Raw genomic sequence first — 21,066 nt, forward strand, 5'->3', positions numbered from 1 at the left:
TTGCATTCCCACCAGTGGTGGAAGAGTGTTCTTTTTTCTCTACATCTTCACCAACACTGGTCGTTTCTTCTGTTTTTGATTTTGACCATTCTTATAGATGTGAGGTGCTATGTCATTGTAGGTTTGATTTGTATTTCCCTGATGAGTGATGTTGAGCCTCTTTTCATGTGTCTGTTTGCCATCTGGATGTCTTCTTTGGAGAAATCTGTTTATGTCTTTTGCCCATCTTTTAATTGGATTATTTGTTGTTTGGGTATTGAGTTGTATAAGTTCTTTATATATTTTGGATGCTAACCCTTTATCAGATATGTTTTTTGCAAACATATTCTTCTATTCTCTAGGTTGCCTTTTAGTTTTGTTGATTGTTTCCTTCACTGTGCAGAAACTTTCTGATGTAGTCCCAGTAGTTTATTTTTGCTTTTATTTCCCTCGTCTCAGAAGATGCATCTAAAAAAAGTGTTGTTGTGGCCAATGTCAGATTACTATCTGCATAATAGTTAGGAAATTTTACAGAAAAATTTATTCAAAAGAAAGGTAGGAATCTCTGTTTGTATTGAAACTGGTTGTATGTAGTCATTCCCAGCCAATTGAGGTAGTATTTGATTTTACAAATACTCTTTAAATTTTTTTTTTTAAGTTTATTTATTATTGAGAGAGAGATAGAGCATGAGTTGGGGAGGGGCAGAGAGAGATGAAGATACAGAATCCGAAGAAGGCTTCAGGCTCCGAGCTGTCAGCACAGAGCCTGATGCAAGGCTCGAACTCACAGACTGTGAGATCATGACCTGAGTCGAAGTCGGACACTTACCCGACTGAGCCACCCAGGTTCCCCACAAATACTCTTTAAAAGCATACTCTGGCATCAAGATAAATAACTTGGGAGAAAGTAGAAAAATTGGTCCTTTATAAAGTGAAGTATAGAAATCAGTATTCATAATTATCCTGGATCATCAAGAACATTTTATTTACATTCTGCTATAAGGAGATAGATTATATTATGGAAAGTCATGTTATTAAAAAAATTATTTCAGTGAGGAAAGGGGATTAGTGAACACAGTTTCAGAGTAACAATTCCTCCTTTTTGGAAGGACACACCCTGCACAATTTTGCCACAAAGTAAGTTCCATTGAAGATGACCTGACAATGTGAAATTACAGAACTTCTGGGATTCAAGTTACACAAACAGTATTAATAAACCTCTACCAACTTGAGATAGTAGAATTTCTGGTTACAAGTTATAAAATAATGTGATTAAGGTGACTAAAACCATAAAAGAGAAGGTATTACAAATATGAAAAAAAGATGATCCTACTCAGAAAGTCCTAAAAATTAGATAAAAATCTAGAATAAAAAATAACTCAGTGGGGGTTATAATAACATAGATTAGGCACAGCCAAACAGAGAATTACTAAACTGGATGAGAATATAATTTTAGAGTTATAATTAAATGGAAAAAATACAGAATAATAACAATATGCACGTATACAGAAAAAGACTTCAATGAGATATGCTTATATGTTTTTAGTGATTTGTTTACAGTATGCATGATTTTAATTTTACTCTTTCTACTTCGTTGTGTTTTTCTTTTTCAATGAGCACATACTATTTAGAGTCATAGAAACAAATGTATAAGAATATAAAGTTGTCATCAGAAGTAAAGAAACTAGCCAGAGTGTAATTATGTTGTAGGAAATAGCGCTCATAAAATTCTTTATTCTACCTTGTGGAATGGTCTTATGGTAATTATATCCATTTATTATTTTTTTAGTTCAGTTGTATAAAATAAGGACTTCACATTAATTTTTCAGACTATAGGAAACAAAACAGGGTTAAACAAACAGTTATGCTTCTTCTAGAGAGATTTTTTTCTTTAATTTTTGTTTGTGTTTGTTTTTGACTAAAGGATTGGTTACAAGATAGACCATCAAACAGAGAAATGTAAGTAAGCCTTTTCTCATCGTTAACCTGAAAAGTATCATAGTTATTGGGGGTTTTTTCTGTTCTTTGTACCATCTTTTAAAACACTCTTTTATCTGTGAGTGATGATTATTTATTTTAACATCTCTTGTCTTTACATAGAAGAGATTGGGGGAACTCATTTATTATGAGTTAATATATACATTTAAAATTACAATTTTAGGGGCGCCTGGGTGACGCAGTCGGTTAAGCATCCGACTTCAGCCGGGTCACGATCTCGCGGTCCGTGAGTTCGAGCCCCACATCAGGCTCTGGGCTGATGGCTCAGAGCCTGGAGCCTGTTTCCGATTCTGTGTCTCCCTCTCTCTCTGCCCCTCCCCCGTTCATGCTCTGTCTCTCTCTGTCCCAAAAATAAATAAACGTTGAAAAAAAAAATTAAAAAAAAAAATAAATAAATAAAAAAATAATAAAATTACAATTTTATATAGTTATACTATCATTATGGCGATGCTATGATTACTATATTTTAGGATTCCAGAGGACGTTTACAAAAGAAAAAGTCATCTTTTTTTTTTTTTTTTATGTTTGTTTATTTTTGAAGGAAAGAAAGACAGAAAGTGAGTGGGGGAGCCGGGGGTGGGTGTTGCAGAAGAGAGGGAGACACAGGAAGAGAATCGGAAACAGGCTCCAGGCTCTGAGCTCTGAGCAGTCAGCACAGCATGGGAGAGTTACTTTCTGATATGGACTATTTGAGAAGGAACCACAGTGTTTCCCCTGTTGCTTTCTGTGCATCAGAAATATATGTGAATATATAGAGAAGAAAATAAACCAGGTGCCACATGGGTATGCAGTGTTCAGGTTCTTTAGGTGCTCTGGGCCTTGTATGGCACTTGGAAGATCCAACTGTAATCAGATCTCTTCAGAGTATACTGTGTTTTATAACCAAAACCATAGGATGTAAATACAGAATAGGTACTTGAAGTTGATGTTAACTCAGCTAACAAGAGAAGCTTGTCTTACAGAATGTTGAGCCATAGAAGTACCCAGAAAGGTGGAGTTGGTCAGCACTTTTTGGGTGCTGAGAAAAGAGTAGTTTATCAACAGCAAAGGGATGATGCTAGGGTCAAAATACTTCCTATAATAAAATATTTATATTAGGTAGAAGGTAAGAGCTGGAAAGAGACAGATTTTTAGTACAGATTAAACATATATTTATATCCATATATGAATTTGGCATTGGCTTTAAGGGAAATGGCATATATTCAAACAAAAGTGAATCTGGATCTCAGAATTACTTTAATCACATTATATTAAATAATCATAATTTTACAAAGTGTATGGTAGCCAAAACAAAGATTGTGTCACAACTTGTATTTTTGGGTGTTTTCTTTAGGCCATCTGAAGAAGGAACATTAAATGGTGAGTCCATATGGTAGATTTAATGCAAAAAAATGAGGATTATATATGATGTTATGTTATAGCAAATACCACATTATTCTAGCTAAGAAACTTCAGACTTCGTGTTTGAAAGAGCCAAGGTGGTAAAAAGTTCTTTGTTCAGCTAGTTTCTCTTCGATATAGTAGTTTCACATATACATGAATTCACCATGTGAATGATATATCTTTACTGTCACCCTACTGCCATTCGTCCCTGTGACCTAGTCTGCTCTTTCCCTTGTATACCCTGTTTTAGTGAATGATACTCTTTCAGTCTACTAGGTAAAATCTGAGAAGGAGTTATTCTTGACCCCCTTGACCTTGCACTCACAAAGTCCTATTGTATTTACTTCTTAAATATTAAGACTCCATCTTCCACTATACATTATTCTGCTGCTTTCAGTTCACACTTCATCATTTTTTAAACCTTTTATTGAAGTATATATAACATGCATACAAAAAAGGTAGAGATAAGCCTCTCAGTGAATTCTCCCTAAGCAACTATGCCCCTGTAATCAGCACCCAGGTCACAAAACAGAATATTGCCAGTATCCCAGCTCCTCGTGTCCTTGTGTTTTAACCTCTGCCCCTGAATAACACATGTATAGTTTTGTCTCTGTTTGTTTATGGAATATATAAATGGAATCATAAAGTATGTACTTTGTGTCTGGCTTTTTCCTCCTAACATATGTTTATAAGATTCATCAATATTTTTGTGTATAGTGGTAGTTTGCACATTCTCATTACTATATAGTATTTCCTTATATGAATCTATTGAATGTATCCATTCTGTTATTTGATAGGCATTTCAGTAGCTTCCATTGTATGATTATTATGAACCATGAGTGCCATTATGAGTAGTCTTGTTCGTGTTGTTTGGTAAACATATGTATTTGTTTTTTATTGGGCATGTACTTAGGACTGGAATTTGTAGGTGGTAGGGTATGTATGTGTTCACATTTAGTTGTTACTGTCCCATAGGTTTTTAGAGTTGTGCCACTTAATCTCCCTTCTAGTCTGTCTTCTATTCTTCCACCAACTAATCCTCCTCTGCTTTACATTTTCCTCACTGTCATTGGGTAAAATCGTGTCCTTTCTTAGCATGGCATATTTGGCTCCTAACTATTTGGTATTCCCTGATTCTGTAGCTTTACCTCCTACAGGCGTGCCTGTACTCTTGCTCGTTAGTTTGCAGTCCTGGTTACATGTCCAAGTACTTACGGAGAATCACTTTACGCTGACACACACCTACAGAATTTTTTGAAGTGAAATCTGGGTAGGTGCACAGTGAAAAAGCCCCACAGGTGATTCTGATATATGTTTATTATAAATTATTTATATCTATTATACGTGATATATATTTATGTGTATAAAATTAGTTTTGAAAACTGCTGTTTCTGTTCATACTAAACAACTTGCAGTTTCTCAAGTGTAGCATGTGCTTTAACAGTTCCGTGTCTGAAAATGTTGCCCTGACCACACCACTGTCTTCCAGACTATTCTTTTTCCCCTTCTCTTTCTCTGAGACATCCTTCAACCTTCCTGCAAGCAGAAGACATTTAGTACCCCTCCTCTATAGTCCTATGATGTATATATACATCATATATACATATATACATACATATATACATCATATATACATGTGTATATATAGTCCTATAATATATATATAATGTGTATATTTTATATTTCCTACATAGTATTAAAACTATTGACTGATTTTCTTCTTCTCAAGACAGTAAGGTCTTTTTCATTAATATTCTGTAAACTTAACACATGGCAAATTCAATTGATTCTCCAGTCTTCTCATTACAGTTAAAAAGTCAAATTCTCAAATACATTTAAATATGGAGGAAGGGCTTTTGGGTATGTTTCACATTCCAGAAGTTCATCTTCTTATGGTCAGCCCACTAAAATGGCTACTTGGTTACAAGCTCCAGCTCCTAAACTAAAAGATCTTTTCCTTTTTTGAGTGGGGGTGGAGGGTGTGGGAAAAGCGCAGCTTATGACAGGAGAGTGTGAAATGTCACGTGCTTTTTTCCCTTCCAGGTATCTGAGTGCACAGTTAGGACTAATCTGGCACAATGAAAAAGGATAATAGAGCAAGCACATGATGAGTGTATTTTACTATTTGTTTTTTCTGTTCAGTGAAGAGCGCTTATATGAAGGGAACTTAGGATGATTATATGAGAATGAGCAAAAATTTTTATACCACATTAGTACTTTTAAAAGGGTTTCATTTGTTTATTTGCCATTTTAGGTCTCGCTTCTCCATTTAAACCAGTTATGGATACAAATTACTATTACTCAGGTCAGTACTATTAAAAACAAAATCTAACAATATTTTGAGCTTTTAGAAAGGATTTCATTATTTTTCTCTCATTTTTGTGCAGCTGTGGAAAGAAATAATTTGATGAGATTATCCCAGAGCATTCCATTTACACCTGTGCCTCCAAGAGGTAAATCCAAATAGTAAAGAAATGAAGGAGAAAATAAACCTTTTATTAATAGTGTGATTTTTAGCTGTGATGTAGAACATGGGTGGTAATAGAAGGAAGGGTCACGTTGAGAAGTGTCAATTTCATATAAATTTTAATTAGCAAGAGTCAGGTATAGTTTAAATAGAAGAAGGAGTGATCAGAAATATTAGATTTCTGTATTTCCAGCATATCCAGAAGTAATAGTGTATTCTAATTAAGAAAGGATCTTAACCCATTGTTTAGTATAGAAAGCATAGATAAATTGACATCACAAATTTTGTGGAACAGTTGCTTTCTTAAAGTTTTTCTTGAAAATGATCATAATTTCAAAAATGCTTATTACTACTAATATACATAAATTTAGAAATATTAGTAGATTCTTGATTTCTGAGCATTTGTTGCCCTTAAACTTCCTTTATAAAATTACAACTTTGTCCAGTTCATTTTCTGTTTCTTACTTAATCTTAACAAGATACCTGCCAATTTTTATTCTACTTTGTCATTTTAAAGGGTCATAATTTGACCTCAAATTGTGTCCATTCATCTTGCAGGTGAGCCTGTCACAGTGTATCGCTTGGAAGAGAGTTCACCCAGTATACTGAATAACAGCATGTCTTCTTGGTCACAGCTTGGCCTCTGTGCCAAAATAGAGTTTTTAAGTAAAGAGGAGATGGGAGGAGGTTTACGGAGAGCTGTCAAAGTACAGTGTACCTGGTCAGAACATGATATCCTCAAATCAGGTCATCTTTATATTATCAAATCTTTTCTTCCTGAGGTGGTCAACACATGGTCAAGTATTTATAAGGAAGATACAGTTCTGCATCTCTGTCTCAGAGTAAGTGCTAGTGAATGCATAACAGTAGAACATTATTTGGAGTTCATGTTTTGTCTTCTAAAGTATGTTAAACCAAAAAACCTCTTAGTTTCAGTGTTCAGCAAGGGGATTTTTTTGGTGTATTTTTTTGTTGTTGTTCTGTAGGAAATTCAGCAACAGAGAGCAGCACAAAAGCTCACGTTTGCCTTCAACCAAATGAAACCCAAATCCATACCATATTCTCCAAGGTAAATCTTGAAATTTTTCTGAGATCTTGCAGTTTTATCTGGATACCATTGTCTTTTGACCTTCGTTATTAATGCTGAATATTTAATTATTTACCCATTTAAAAGCTGAATTAGAATTTTATTAACAAAACTACTAGTAATATCTATAACTGTTTTTCATAAGGTTCCTTGAAGTTTTCCTGCTGTATTGCCATTCAGCAGGACAGTGGTTTGCTGTGGAAGAATGTATGACTGGAGAATTTAGAAAATACAACAATAATAATGGTGATGAGATTATACCAACTAATACACTGGAAGAAATCATGCTGGCCTTTAGCCACTGGACATATGAATATACAAGAGGGGAGCTATTGGTACTTGATTTACAAGGTAAATTTATTAAAGTATTGCTAAAGTAAAATTGTACAGTAGGTTCTCACCTGTTCATGTGTTTTGAATGATATACGGTCATCTTCTAACTTATAGATCGGTAAAAACCTCAGGTTAGTAAAAGCTATTAAAAAAGCAAGTCAGTAACAGCCATAGCATATAGCCATCAGGGCCCTGAATAGTGGGATCTTGCTTCCTTAATTATGACTTACATAATATATATATTTTTTTGATGAGCAGAAACACATGCAATCCACTATTCTACTCTTAGATGTATATGTAGTTTTAGTCTTTTAAAACTATACTGTTTATTTAAAACAGTAGCATGTGTTCCTGTTCTTGGTGTTTATGTTATCTATTATTGTGAATTAAACTACCTAAATATTTAGGGATTAAAACTACCATTTTATTTGTTTCCAGTTCTTTGGTTCAGGAATTTGGATGGGACATGGTGGGGATGGCTTATCTCTGCTGTCTCCTCAGAAGGTTCAAATGGCTGGAGAATAAGCATGAACAACATGACTAGAGTCAAATGTCTGAGGTTTCTGTTCACTGACATCTGAATCCCTCAGTTCTCCACCAAGTGATCTCTCCATGTGGCTAGTTATCTGTGACCTTTGTCATAACATGGTAGTTTCAGGTAGTTAGATTTTTACATAGCAGCTAGCTTCCTCCAGAGAAAAAGCAGAAACTCTTAACATTAGTTCCAGAACTGGCCCAGATCTCTTCCTCCACATTTTACTGATCAAGGCAGATAATAAAGATAGCCCAGTTCAAGAAGTGGGGAATGGATTCCAGCACTTGGTGGGTGGAGTAGCATCTATACAAGGAAGGAAAAATTGATCATAACCATTTTTGTAGACAGAATCTGTCATATGTGGAAAAGAAAAAAATGGAAATTGTGGCTTGGAGAGGGCACATTTGCTTAGAGTATTGTCTGTCTGCAGGGTCAGAGGAAAATAAAACTGAGCAGGTTGCCCACTCTACCTGAGTTGTACTTTCTTATTATAACTTCCATGATTTTTTTCCCGAAAGAGCAGCCTTAATTTCAAATGTCAACATAGACCAGATTTCAAAATCTATACATAAGAACAGTTATTTAGAATGTTTATCACTTGATGATTTTTTTTTTGTTACATATAGTCACAGATATAAAGGATTTTGCTGAAAAGCAAATGGCATGGAATCAAGCTGAAGAAAGAAAATCTGTAAAAATAGCTACCCTTTTTTCAGTAGTTCATCATTTTACATAAATGATTTAATAGTATATAAAGTGAAAACTGATATGTATTATTAGGTCAATCCAATTAAGTAAAAAAGATCTTTAAGTATATTCTTAAATAGTGTCATTTAATTATCTTCAAACATGCATAGGAGGTAAAGCCAAACAGATTTTATCTGAATTCCTAATTTAAAAGGTGGGAGTTAGGGTGCTTGGCTGGCTCAGTCAGTAGGGCATGCAACTCTTGATCTCACGGTCGTGAGTTCAAGCCCCATGTTGAACATAGAGCTTATTTTAAAAAAATAAATAAGGGGCGCCTGGGTGGCGCAGTCGGTTAAGCGGCCGACTTCAGCCAGGTCACGATCTCGCGGTCCGTGAGTTCGAGCCCCGCGTCAGGCTCTGGGCTGATGGCTCAGAGCCTGGAGCCTGTTTCCGATTCTGTGTGTCCCTCTCTCTCTGCCCCTCCCCTGTTCATGCTCTGTCTCTCTCTGTCCCAAAAATAAAAAAATAATAATAAATGAATGAATGAATGAATGAATGAATGAATGAAAATAAGGGCGCCTAGGTAGCTTAGATGGTTAAGCCTCCAACTTGGGCTCAGGTCATGATCTCGCAGTCTTTGAGTTTGAGCCCCGCGTCGGGCTCTGTACTGACAGCTCAGAGCCTAGTTTGAGCCCCGCGTCAGGCTCTGTGCTGACAGCTCAGAGCCTGGAGCCTGCTTCTGATTCAGTCTCCCTGTCTCTCTGTCCCTCCTCTGCTAGCACCTGACTCACTCTCTCTCTCCCCCTCTGTCTTTCTCAAAAATAAACTTTAAATAAATGAAAATAAAAGATGGGACTTATTTTCAGTAAACAAAGTAGTTTTAATATTCTTTACATTACATTATTACATTAATGTGTTCCTGGAGCCATTTTTCATAGAGCTGTTTTACACAAGGGGCGCCTGGGTGGCTCAGTTGGTTGAGCATCTGACTCTTGATTTTGGCTCAAGTCATGATTTCATGGTTCATGAGTTTGAACCCCACGGGCTCTGCATGGATAGTGTAGAACCTGCTTGGGATTCTTTCTCCTTCTCACTCTACCCATCCTCTGCTCACTCGCATTCTCTCTTTCAAAAATAAACATTAAAAAAATATTTTACACGATTACCACAAACAAACAGTATGGAAATATATTAAAAAGTTTTCCCATTTCATTATTTCTCTAACTTTGGTGAAGACAAATACTGTACACAAATAGAGGGGTTTTTTTTTCCTTATTTTTAATCTTTTGTGTTGTGATTTTCCTCCAACTGGGATGATGCCTCGTGTGTGTGTGTGTGTGTGTGTGTGTGTGTGTGTGTGTGTGTGTGTGAGATTTGTTTTTGTCTACCTAACAATATATCATGGACATCTTTTGGGTCATTACTGATAAATCTGAGTTACTGCTTTTAATAGATGCATGCATGATAACCTATAGTATGGAGGGGTGGCATGATTTCCCCCCCCCCCTTTTTTTCTTTTTTTTTGCTACTGTAAATAGTGCTGCAACAAATATACTCATGTATTGCTACTTTCATTTCCATTAAGTAGATTTCTGAATTGGCTTAGTAAGAAGAGATGAATGCAATTTTAACAGCCACTGGGTTATTTTTCCAAAAGGTTATAGGAACACATACTTAGCACTGTATATGAGTTCCCATTTCTCTGCGGACTCTCCAGTACTAAATATTCTTAATCTTTGCCAATCTGATGAGTAGTAGGTCAATAGGTATTCTTTTATATGAGTAAATAGATAAGAAAGACTGAAAATATTTAATTACACTTTTAGTAGCTCTGGGGAGGAATGGAAATAAAGGAAGATGTTCACAATCTTATTCTTTATGTAACCTGAATATTTTGCAAGAAGATAAATGTGGTAGTATATGATTTTTAAAAATGGGAAACACTTTAAAAATGGCCTATAAATTATGCCTTCGTGTTCCAAAATGTTCTTTGCTAGTAAGGTGAAAAAGGGGGAGATCATGTAAACTGTTTACATAAACTGTTTGTTTTCCAGCTTTGTCCCTGTTGCATCAAAAAGAAGTGCCATCAGGAGTCCACCTGCCTATCTCCCAACTCTGACAACTAACTTTTATTCCTGGTGCGGGAGCTGTGTGTGTCCTAGGTGCAGTGTTAAGGTCACAAGTTATGAAATACTAAGAGAGAAAACCTATACTCTTGAAAAATTTAACATTGCGTAATAATTGATGCTATAAAATCTCTCATAACAATTTTTATTATGCAAATGTCAATGTTTGTATCAATTATACAATATAAATTATCTTTTTTTATATATACATATAAAGGTGTGGGTGAAAATTTGACTGATCCATCTGTGATAAAAGCAGAAGAAAAGAGGTAATAAGTTTTAATAATTTCATGAAGATATTTTTATAATTTCAAATTCTACATTTCTATTTGCATAAACTGTTTTTATTTATTTTTTTTTTCTTTTTTCTTTTTTTAACTACCAATTCCACAGATCCTGTGATATGGTTTTTGGCCCAGCAAATCTAGGTGAAGATGCAATAAAAAACTTTAGAGCAAAACATCACTGTAATTCTTGTTGTAGAAAGCTTAAACTTCCAGGTAAACATTTTCTTAGTATAACGTATAAATTGTTAGCCCATTTGGTTACTACAATTTTTCATAAAGCTGAGGGCATAAATACACATTATTTAATAAATGGATCTATGTTTTCTTTAATTGCTTTTAAAAATACAAAGTTCGTTAATTTAATACATTTATTATGTGTCTGCTCGCTGCCAAGAATTGTGCTAGATGTTAACAGTACAATTGTGAACCAGACAAACATGATCCCTGACCTCAATGGAATTTAGTCAAATCTTAGATACTGACAGGATTAACACGTAGGACTGTCGTTAATGCCAAACAGAAGAAATAGAACAGGTAAGCAGGTAAGAGGTCAGGGAGTGCTACCTGAGGAACTGACAGATTGCCTAAAACTGAAGGTTAAATAGACTTTAAAGTTAGCCTGGCAAAGAGTTGGAGGAGTATTCCCATGAAGCAGGAATAAGAACTTCAGATATATTCTCTCAGGATTGTAATTTCATTTATACATTTGAAAAATTACAAGTTATTATTGAATCTAAGCTATAGCACAAACCAGTGGTTCTCATTCTTTGGTGTGTATCAGCCTCCCTGTGAAACTTTTTAAAAATTACAGCTTCCTGAGGGGTGCCTGGGTGGCTCAGTCGGTTGAGCGGTTAAGCGTCCAACTTTGGCTCAGGTCACGATCTCGTAGTTTGTAAGTTCGAGCCCTGCGTTGGGCTCTGTGCTGACAGCTTGGAGCCTAGAGCCTACTTCTGATTCTGTGTCTCCCTCTCTTTCTCTGCCCTTCCACCACTCATGCTCTGTCTCTCTCTCTCTCTCTCTCTTTCTCTCTCTCTCAAAAATAAACATTAAAAATTTTTTTAAAAAGTCTCTGCCTGAGACTTAACCCTTGAGCTGTATTTTTTAATGTCCCTGTCATTATGACTGATAGATAATTCAGTAGTTAAGAGGTTGGAGTTAGGAACCAGGTTGCATGGGGCCAGAAAAAACCTACATTATAGAGATAGGTTTTTTGTTTTGTTTTGTTTTTTGGAATTAAATGAATTAGTATTTGTGAAGTACCTAGAACAGTGCCAGGCACATAGTAAGCATGTAAATGCTACTTTTTTTTTTTTTTTAATGTTTATTTATGAGGAAGACACAGAATCAGAAGCAGGCTCCAGGCTCTGAGCTGTCAGCACAGAGCCTGACGCAGAGCTCGAACTCACAAACAGCAAGACCTGAGCCGAAGTCGCACACCCAATGGACTGAGCCACCCAGATGCCCCAATGCCACAGTTTTTAATTGTTGATTGTTAATGTACAGAAAGACCATTAATTTTTGTGTTTGTTTTTTTTCTTTCTTTATTGACCTTGGGTTTTTTCTTTGGTTTGGGTTTTTTTTTAAATTTTTGTTTATTTTTTTGTTTGGTTTGAGTTTTGTTGTTATTGTTTGGAGGTTTTTGTTTTGTTTTTGTTTTTTGTTGACCTTGTATCCTACAATTAAACTAACGTAATTCTAGGAATTGTTTTTGTTTTGTTTTGTAAACTTCCTGGAATTTTCTGTATAGATAGTAGAGACAGTTATATTCCTTTTCAACCTATATGCCTTTTATTTCTTTTTTCTTGACTTTTTGCACTGGCAAGGAATTTTCATACAGTGTTGAATAGTGAAAGGAATAGTGAAAGTAGAATCTGCTTTGTTCCTGATCTTAAAGGGAAAGGCTTCGGTCTTCCACCATTAACATGATGCTAGCTTGTAAGAGTTTTTTAGATGTACTTTATTAGGTTGAGAAAATTTTCTTCACTTCTTGTTTCTTGAAAATGCTTATCCTGAATGGGTATTAAATTTTGTCACATATTTTGTCTGCGTGTGTTTATATGGTCATTTGTGTTTTCTTCTTTAATAGGTTAATAGTACATTGTATTGCCTCGATTTTTGAAATGTTGAACCAGTCATGCATTCAGGACAGACTACTTTGTCATGATATATTACCTTTTTTTATGTATTGTTGGACTCACTTTATTCATATGTTGTTGAGGCTTTTTTGCATCTGTGTTCATGAAGAATATTGGTCTATGTGTTTTTTTTCCTTATACTATCTTTCTCTTCTATTGGTATCACCATAATATTGACCTTAAAAATAAGTTAGAGGGGCGCCTGGGTGGCACAGTCGGTTAAGCGTCCGACTTCAGCCAGGTCACGATCTCGCAGTCCGTGAGTTCGAGCCCCGCGTCAGGCTCTGGGCTGATGGCTCAGAGCCTGGAGCCTGTTTCCGATTCTGTGTCTCCCATTCTCTCTGCCCCTCCCCCGTTCATGCTCTGTCTCTCTCTGTCCCAAAAAAAAGAAATAAACGTTGAAAAAAAAAAATAAGTTAGAAATGTTCATACCTCTTCTTTTTCGAGGAACAAATTATATAGAATCGATACTTTTCTCATTTTAAATGTTTGATAGAATTGTCAAGTAAAACTCTCTCAGTCTGAAGTTCTTTGTCAGATGGTTTTTAAGGAACAGTTTAATATGTTAATTGATGTAGGATTGTTGGGGTCATCCATTTTTTTATTATTTATTTATTTAATGTTTATTCATTTTTGAGAGACAGAGACCACAGGAGGGGCAGAGAGAGAGGGAGACAGAGAATTTGAAACAGGCTCCAGGCTCTGAGCTGTCAGCACAGAGCCCGATGTGGGGCTCAAACTCACAAATTGCGAGATCATGACCCAAGCCGAAGTTGGATGCTCAACTGACTGAGCCACCCAGGCGCCCCCGAGGGGTCATCCATTTTTTAAATTGAGTTTTAGTAGTTTGTGTCTTTCAAGGAATTGGTTTGTTTTACTTAAGTTTTCAAATTTATGGGCATAGGGTTATTTATATACTAATTTGTTCAATGTCTGGGATCTCGTGAGTCCTTTCTTATGATAATTTGTTTTTTGTTTCTTGGCCATTCTGGCTAAGGTTTATTAGTTCTTTTGATACTTTGAGAGAACCAGCTTTTCTTTGCATTGTTTTACTCTACTTTCTGTTTTCAATTTCATTGATTTATTCTCTTTATTCTGTCTTTCTGCTTGCTTTGGGTCATTTGTTCTTTGTTAAAGTAAAAACTTGGATTATTTGGGAATGCAAGCTGGTGCAGCCACTCTGGAAAACAGTGTGGAGGTTCCTCAAAAAATTAAAAATAGAACTACCCTAAGACCTAACAATTGCACTACTAGGCATTTATCCAAGGGATACAGGTGTGCTGTTTCGAAGGGACACATGCACCCCCATGTTTATAGCAGCACTATCCACAATAGCCAAAGTATGGAAAGACCCCAAATGTCCATCGATGGATGAATGGATAAAGAAAATGTGGTATATATACATACAATGGAGTATTACTCAGCAATCAAAAAGAATGAAATCTTGCCATTTGCAACTACGTGGATGGAACTGGAGGGTATTATGCTAAGTGAAATTAGTCAGAGAAAGACAAAAATCATATGACGTCAGTCATATGAGGACTTTAAGAGACAAAACAGATCAACATAAGGGAAGGGAAACAAAAATAATATAAAAACAGGGAGGGGGACAAAACAGAAGAGACTCATAAATATAAATATGGAGAACAAACTGAGGGTTACTGGAGGGGTTGTAGGAGGGGGGGATGGGCTACATGGGTAAGAGGCACTAAGGAATCTACTCCTGAAATCATTGTTGCACTATATGCTAACTAATTTGGATGTAAATTTTAAAAAACAAAAAATAAAAAATAATAAGAAATGAACCTGGGGGGGAAATACTTGGATTATTGATTTGAGGCCTTTTCTAACAAAAAGTTTACTTCTATAAATTTTTCTTTCTTTCTTTTCTTTCTTTCTTTTTCTTTCTTTCTTTCTTTCTTTCTTTCTTTCTTTCTTTCTTTCTTTCTTTTTCTCTTTCTTTCTCTCTCTCTTTCTTTTTCTCTCTCTCTTTCTTTTCTTTTCTTTCCTTTCTTTCCTTCCTTCCTTCCTTCCTTCCTTCCTTCCTTCCTTCCTTCCTTCCTTCCTTCCTTCTTTTTTTAGCAGGACCATGCAAACAGGGAAGGGGCAGAGATAGAGGGAGATATAGAATCCAAAGCTGGCTCCAGACTGAGCTGTCAGCACACAGCCCAACATGGAACTCTTAACCCGTGAACCATGAGATCATGACCTGAGCCAAAGTCAGACGCTCAACCGACTGAGCCACCCAGGAGCTCCTTATATATATGTTAATTATATTTGAAGTGGGCTGCTTGCAGACAGCATATAGTTGGGTCATAGGTTTAATTTGTTTTTTTGTGTTGTTTTTTTTTTTTTTTTTACTTAACAATTTCCATTTTTAACTAATGTTTTAGACCCTTTACATTTTACATAATTATTGATGTGATTAGATACAGATCTTCTGTTGTACTCTTTTCTGATTAATGCCTTCTTTTTCCGCCCTCCCCCCACTCTGTTTTAGTATTGTTTTATCTTTATGTTTATTTTTTTTAGTGGTTGCTCTTAGTTCTTCTTATCAAGAATGTGTATATTTTGCCTTCATTCTTGAAGGCTATTTTTTACTGGATCTAGAATTCTAGGTTGATATTTCTTTCAGGGCATAGAAAATGTTTGCTGTTTTCTGGCCTCTGTTATCTCTGATGAAAATTCCACAGTCATTTGAATTGTTCTTCCCCTATATGTGATGTATCATTATAATCTAGCTTGTTTCAAAATTTGGATTTTCAGCAGTTTGATTATGAGATGTCTAGTTGTAGGTTTTTCTGAGTTTGTCTTGGTTCAGGTTTGCTTAGCTTCTTGAATTTGTAAATTTATGATTTTTATCAAATTGAGGAAGTTTTTAGCTGTTCTTCAAATATTTGTTCTGCATCAATCTCTTTTCATCTCTTTTTGAGACTCACATAATAAGAATATTAGACATTTTTGGGCACCTGGGTGGCTCAGTCGGTTGAGCAACTGACTTTGGCTCAGGTCATGATCTCACGGTTTGTAAGTTGGAGCCCCACGTCAGGCTCTGTGCTGATAGCTCAGAGCCTGGAGCCTGTTTCTGATTCTGTGTCTCCCTCTCTCTCTGCCCCTCCCCCACTCATGCTTTGTCTCTCTCTGTCTCAGAAATAAATAAACATTAAAAAAAAAAGAATATTAGACATGTTTATATTGTTTCTCAGGGACTTGAGTCTCTGGTTATTTCCTTAAAAATTATTTTTTGTCTGTTTAGATTGAATAATTTCTATTGCTCTGTCAAGTTCACAGACTTTTCCCTTACTCTTCATTTCTTCATTCTGCTTTTAAGCCCACACACTGGATTTGTTGTTTCAGTTATGTTTTCCAGTCCTATAAACTTCCTTTTGGTTGTTTTATACTGATTATTTCTCTGCTGAAAACTTGTTTTTTTCTTCATCTCAAGTTTGTTTGCACTACTTCATGGAATATGGTTGTAATAGCTGGTTTAAAGTCTTTTATCATTCCATCAGAATAATCTTAAGGTTGGCATCACTTGTCTTTTCTTTGAGATGTTTCTGGTTCTTTGTATCTGGTAATTTTAGAATGTGTCCTAGATATTTTGACTAGGAGATTCTCATTCTTACTAAAAATACTCTAGAGAATGTTGATTTTTGTTTATTTGTGTTAGTAGACAGCTCATTTAAGCTCAATTTACAAGTCCTAGTCTACCTTTTATAGCTGTGATTCCAACGTCAGTTTAGTTTTCAAAGCTTTTGCAGTATTACTTAGGTCAGCCTCACTGTGTCAAACTTGGTCAAGTCTGGAAACTGATGGAGGTCAGCACATAGTTTAGTCCTCAAAGCCCATCCTATGCTGTCTTTTCACATATTTGCCACTCAAAGGTGAACTTGGGATTTCATACACAAATTTAGGGTATCCCTCTCTCCATTTTCCTCCTTTCCATGATTCCATATTTTGTGATTTTCCAGGCCTTTTTTTTTTTTTTGGTTGGAGCGGGACAGGGGTGGGGGGTACAGGGGACGGATAAGGTACTTTGCCTGGAAAGTCAGGATTGTGGCTTCCCTATGCTGTCACACATTTCCTTCAACTGAGTCCATTTCTGATGCTAGAAAGAGGGAAAAAAATTTTTTTGGCTCTTAAAGATACCTATTTTTAGTTCTTGTAGTCCCAGAAAAAGGTTTTCTCTTGGAATTGTAGGTGTTTGCCCAGGTGCCACCACCTCAAAAGTGCCTCTTCATGACTGGGACTTTTAGGTAAGGGCCAAAGGAGCAAAAAGAGGGCATTCCCCTCAACATTCTCCATCCCACAGAGTCCCCCTTCCTGATCTTCTGGTCAGAAAGTCTTAGAGCTTTTTCTCTCCATGCTCACTATACATTTCTGAGATCAAGCCAGCTATCTGTAAGTCTAAGCTTGAAAAATAAGAGAGGGGGAAAAAAACCCAGGAAACTCACCACCAATCTAGGCTAGGCCATTCTTCAGGTTTTCATCCCCTTCCTCAATATGTCTGCTCTTAACTTTTCAGGAGCCTGAGATAGTGACTTTATGCTTATGTGAAGGGTTTTTACTTATAATCAGTGGGAGAGATAGAGTTGAATATCCTTAGTCCATTTTAGCCAGAACTAGAACATAACAGTGGTGAATTTATTAATAGGTAGCCCAGATATAATGTTTATTTGCTTTTGGATCTAATAATATTTTAAGTAGTATATCTATTTTTTAAATTAATTTTTAAATTACTAATATAGTCAGGATTTCATAGCTTGGAAGAGACCTTAAAAACATTCCAACCCAAATCTGTCATTTTCCAGAACATTTTAGAAGTCAGATAATTTGTCCATGGTTATACCATAAGTTAACATTTTCAGAACTTGAATTATAATTGGGTTTCTTTCCATTGTTCTTGGTGTACAATACAACTACAAATTAATTTGCATTCCCTAAGGCCACACTGGCACAGTCTTTTAAATTTAAAATTTATCAAAATGTACTCATACAATAGCAACTATGTATTTGGATCGTTGAATATAGGCTATCACTCAAAATGAACAGTTCATATTCTCAGCTGAGAGTTCATTTTCTGAGCTCTATTTTATATGGAGATAAAAGCATAAGGATATGTGCATGACTATGGTTAGTTTTAAGTTAAACTTGGTATTACTGCATTGTTTTCCAATTCTGCAACTATTGTCTATAATTCCCAAAATGATTTCATCCTATCCCATAGCTATAAATGTAATCTGCATACTAATAGTACCATGTTTAACTGAATGAAGATTTACTGTCTTTCCTGAGCTCCTGTTTCTATATTCAGTTTCTTGCATCTCTACTGGGTTACCCTAAAGTATCTTTATAGGTAGTATATCCATTCCACAACTCTTGACTCTCATTTCCCACCCATCATTTCCAGCTCAGCTTTACCCTGAGTAAACCAGTGTTTACTCAGTTGCTTAGACCAAAACCTAAAAGTTAATTGGTTTTTTTTCTCTCACCTTGCATTCCCAATCTTTTGAACTCTGTCTGCTCTGCTCTGAAATCTTCCTAGAATTTATCCATTTCTCTTAATCTTTGTTGCCACCACTTCTTTCATGTGTTCTTGCCAAATGCCCCTAACGAGACTTCACATGACAGTCAGAATAGACACTTAAATTTGATTATGTTCCTTCCTTAATATTGCTTAATACCTTCCAACAGATTTTCTTTTTAAAAAATTTTTTTTAATGTTTATTTACTTTTGACAGAGAGAGACAGAGCATGAGCAGGGGAGGGGCAGAGAGAGAGGGAGACACAGCATCCGAAGCAGGCTCCAGGCTCTGAGCTGTCAGCACAGATCCCGACGCAGGGCTCCAACTCACAGATGGCGAGATCATGACCCGAGCCAAAGTCGGATGCTCAACCGACTGAGCCACCCAGGCGCCCCCAGATTTTCACTGTAATCTGTACTCCTTACCATAGCTTGCATCCCATAAATCAGGGGTCAACAAACTTTGCTGTAAAAGACAAGGTAGTAAATATTTTAGGCTTTGTGGACCATATGGCCTATGTCTCAGCTACCTGGCTGTACGATGGTAGTGCGGAAATAGCCACAGAACATCTGTAAACAAATGAGCATAGCTGCATTCCAGTAAAACCATTTACAAAAACAGGCAGCAAGTGAGATTTGGCTCACTGGCTATATTTTGATAACCCTTGGTCTTTAACTGTTGCTTGACCCCATTTGCTACTAGTCTTCCCCTCATTCACTACATACAAGCCATGCTGTCTTCTTGCCATTCTTCAAAAATGCCAAGTTCATTTCCTTTTTACGGTCTGCAGTTAAACTTCCCTCTGCTCAGAGCTTTGATAGGTCATTTCTCAATATTGAGGTCTTTACTCAAATATTACCTCCTGTGCCTCTTCAGCCCAGCCTTGTCTAATAAAAGAATCAGCTTATACTATCTCTTGTCTGGCTCTCACCAGACTGTTTGCTTCAAAGCATTTGTTACTAATAATAATTCTGTTATTTTTCTATTTATTTTTCTTCATCTACAAGAATATAAGTTCCATGAGAGCAGGAACCATACCTGTCTGCCTTGCTTATTGCTATGTTTCCACTCTTACATGAGTTATTGACTCTTGGTCAGAGCAGAATACTTATATGTTGAATGAATGAATGATTTCGTTTCTATGTGTATATATTTTGTGACTTTTTAATTAAAAACTACCTCCTAGAAAATAGATGTGGCACATTTAGAGGAAAATTGATTTAGAAAATGTTCTTAACTTTTCATTTCTAAGAAATACTGACTTTTTTCTTCTTTTTTTGTTGGGGGTGTGAATATAGATCTGAAGAGGAATGACTATACACCTGATAAAATTATATTTCCTCAGGATGAACCTTCAGATTTGACTCTTCAGCCTGGAAATTCCACCAAAGAATCAGAATCAACTAATTCTATTCGTCTGATGTTGTAATATTACTGAATCATTGTGGGTTTTTTTGCCTACACCTCACAAAAATGTTACCTTGTCATTTTTCCTTCAGGAGGAAATTGTTTGGTAATAGAGAAAAATGTGTGCAAATGAATATGCTGATTCTGGCACTGTTAAAAGGTCGGTATTCTTTTGACCTGATTAAACTAGTCAGTCAGGAGCTCCCTATAGGATACAGCTGGCAGCTGTTAAATTTTAAAGGTAAAGGAAAATTAGTATTTATAACTTTTTAAAGGGCTCTTTTAGCAGAAGATTTCATTTGACTTTGTTCTGATGAGGGTGACACCCTCTCTCATGTGGTGCAATACCATTAACCAAAGTTAAGTGTCAGTGTAGATTTTATTGGCAGCTGGTTTCCTGCCATTCAGCTAGTGAAACGAAGAAATCACCCAGCCTTTTGGTTAAGTGGCAGACGTCTTCCTCAGTATGTTTTAGTGTGTTCATTGATGATGTCACTAGTCCCCAACTAGATGCTTGTTGGCCACGGAAAAGGAGATGATTTGTTATTCTAGATCCATAGGGATACAAGAAGCCTGAGCTGAAAACTATTTTCAAAGAGGGACTTTATGAATCAGGATTAGGCTCCATATTTAAAGATGGAGCCAATTTTTTTTTTTTGTTAAATAGACCCCAAATTGTGCAAAGGTATTAGTGTTATTTTTTTTTTAACATTGTTTTTTCAAGTCATTGTTAAGTAGAAGAAAGCCATGGTAGACTGGTCTAACCTAAATATATCAGAGGAGAAACTTGTTGTTCAAGAGAAGTTACCTTGTAAAAAAAGTTCAAGTGCTTTTTTCCTATCTGTAACTGTAGTGACAACCTGGAAACTACACATTTCTCCAAAGATCTTATTGACAGTACACCAAATCAGAATGTAAACGTAAATTCTTGCTTCTATTTAAAATTGTGTAGGAACACCTGAACATGAGTATTGTTTGTGGTACTTATTTAAGAAATTGAGTTGGATTATCATTATGTGATGTCGGGAGATTGCAATGTAACTTTATGCCAATAAAATGTACTTTAACTGCCCCAGATACTGTTGAATACTCAACAACAAGAAAAGCTTTCATCTGA

At 35.9% G+C, this 21,066-nt stretch overlaps 1 protein-coding gene across 3 annotated transcripts in view; it reads left to right on the plus strand.

Moving 5' to 3' along the window:
• Nucleotides 1-21,066, plus strand: part of TRPM7 (transient receptor potential cation channel subfamily M member 7) — a 123,207-nt gene extending 102,141 nt beyond the window's left edge. For 2 of the 3 annotated variants that reach the window (XM_045449755.1, XM_045449756.1), the window contains 10 exons: nucleotides 1,904-1,938; nucleotides 3,311-3,336; nucleotides 5,615-5,665; nucleotides 5,748-5,813; nucleotides 6,386-6,669; nucleotides 6,814-6,896; nucleotides 7,060-7,265; nucleotides 10,813-10,864; nucleotides 10,989-11,095; nucleotides 19,841-21,066. In XM_045449755.1, the coding sequence (XP_045305711.1) occupies nucleotides 1,904-1,938; nucleotides 3,311-3,336; nucleotides 5,615-5,665; nucleotides 5,748-5,813; nucleotides 6,386-6,669; nucleotides 6,814-6,896; nucleotides 7,060-7,265; nucleotides 10,813-10,864; nucleotides 10,989-11,095; nucleotides 19,841-19,971 (1,041 nt within the window). In that variant the 3' untranslated portion in view covers nucleotides 19,972-21,066. The remainder of the gene's footprint in view (nucleotides 1-1,903; nucleotides 1,939-3,310; nucleotides 3,337-5,614; nucleotides 5,666-5,747; nucleotides 5,814-6,385; nucleotides 6,670-6,813; nucleotides 6,897-7,059; nucleotides 7,266-10,812; nucleotides 10,865-10,988; nucleotides 11,096-19,840) is intronic. The other variant, XM_045449757.1, reaches the window with a different exon arrangement.

The sequence above is a fragment of the Leopardus geoffroyi genome, chromosome B3 (assembly GCF_018350155.1).
Source record: "Leopardus geoffroyi isolate Oge1 chromosome B3, O.geoffroyi_Oge1_pat1.0, whole genome shotgun sequence".
In the NCBI taxonomy this organism is placed as follows: Eukaryota; Metazoa; Chordata; class Mammalia; order Carnivora; family Felidae; genus Leopardus; species Leopardus geoffroyi.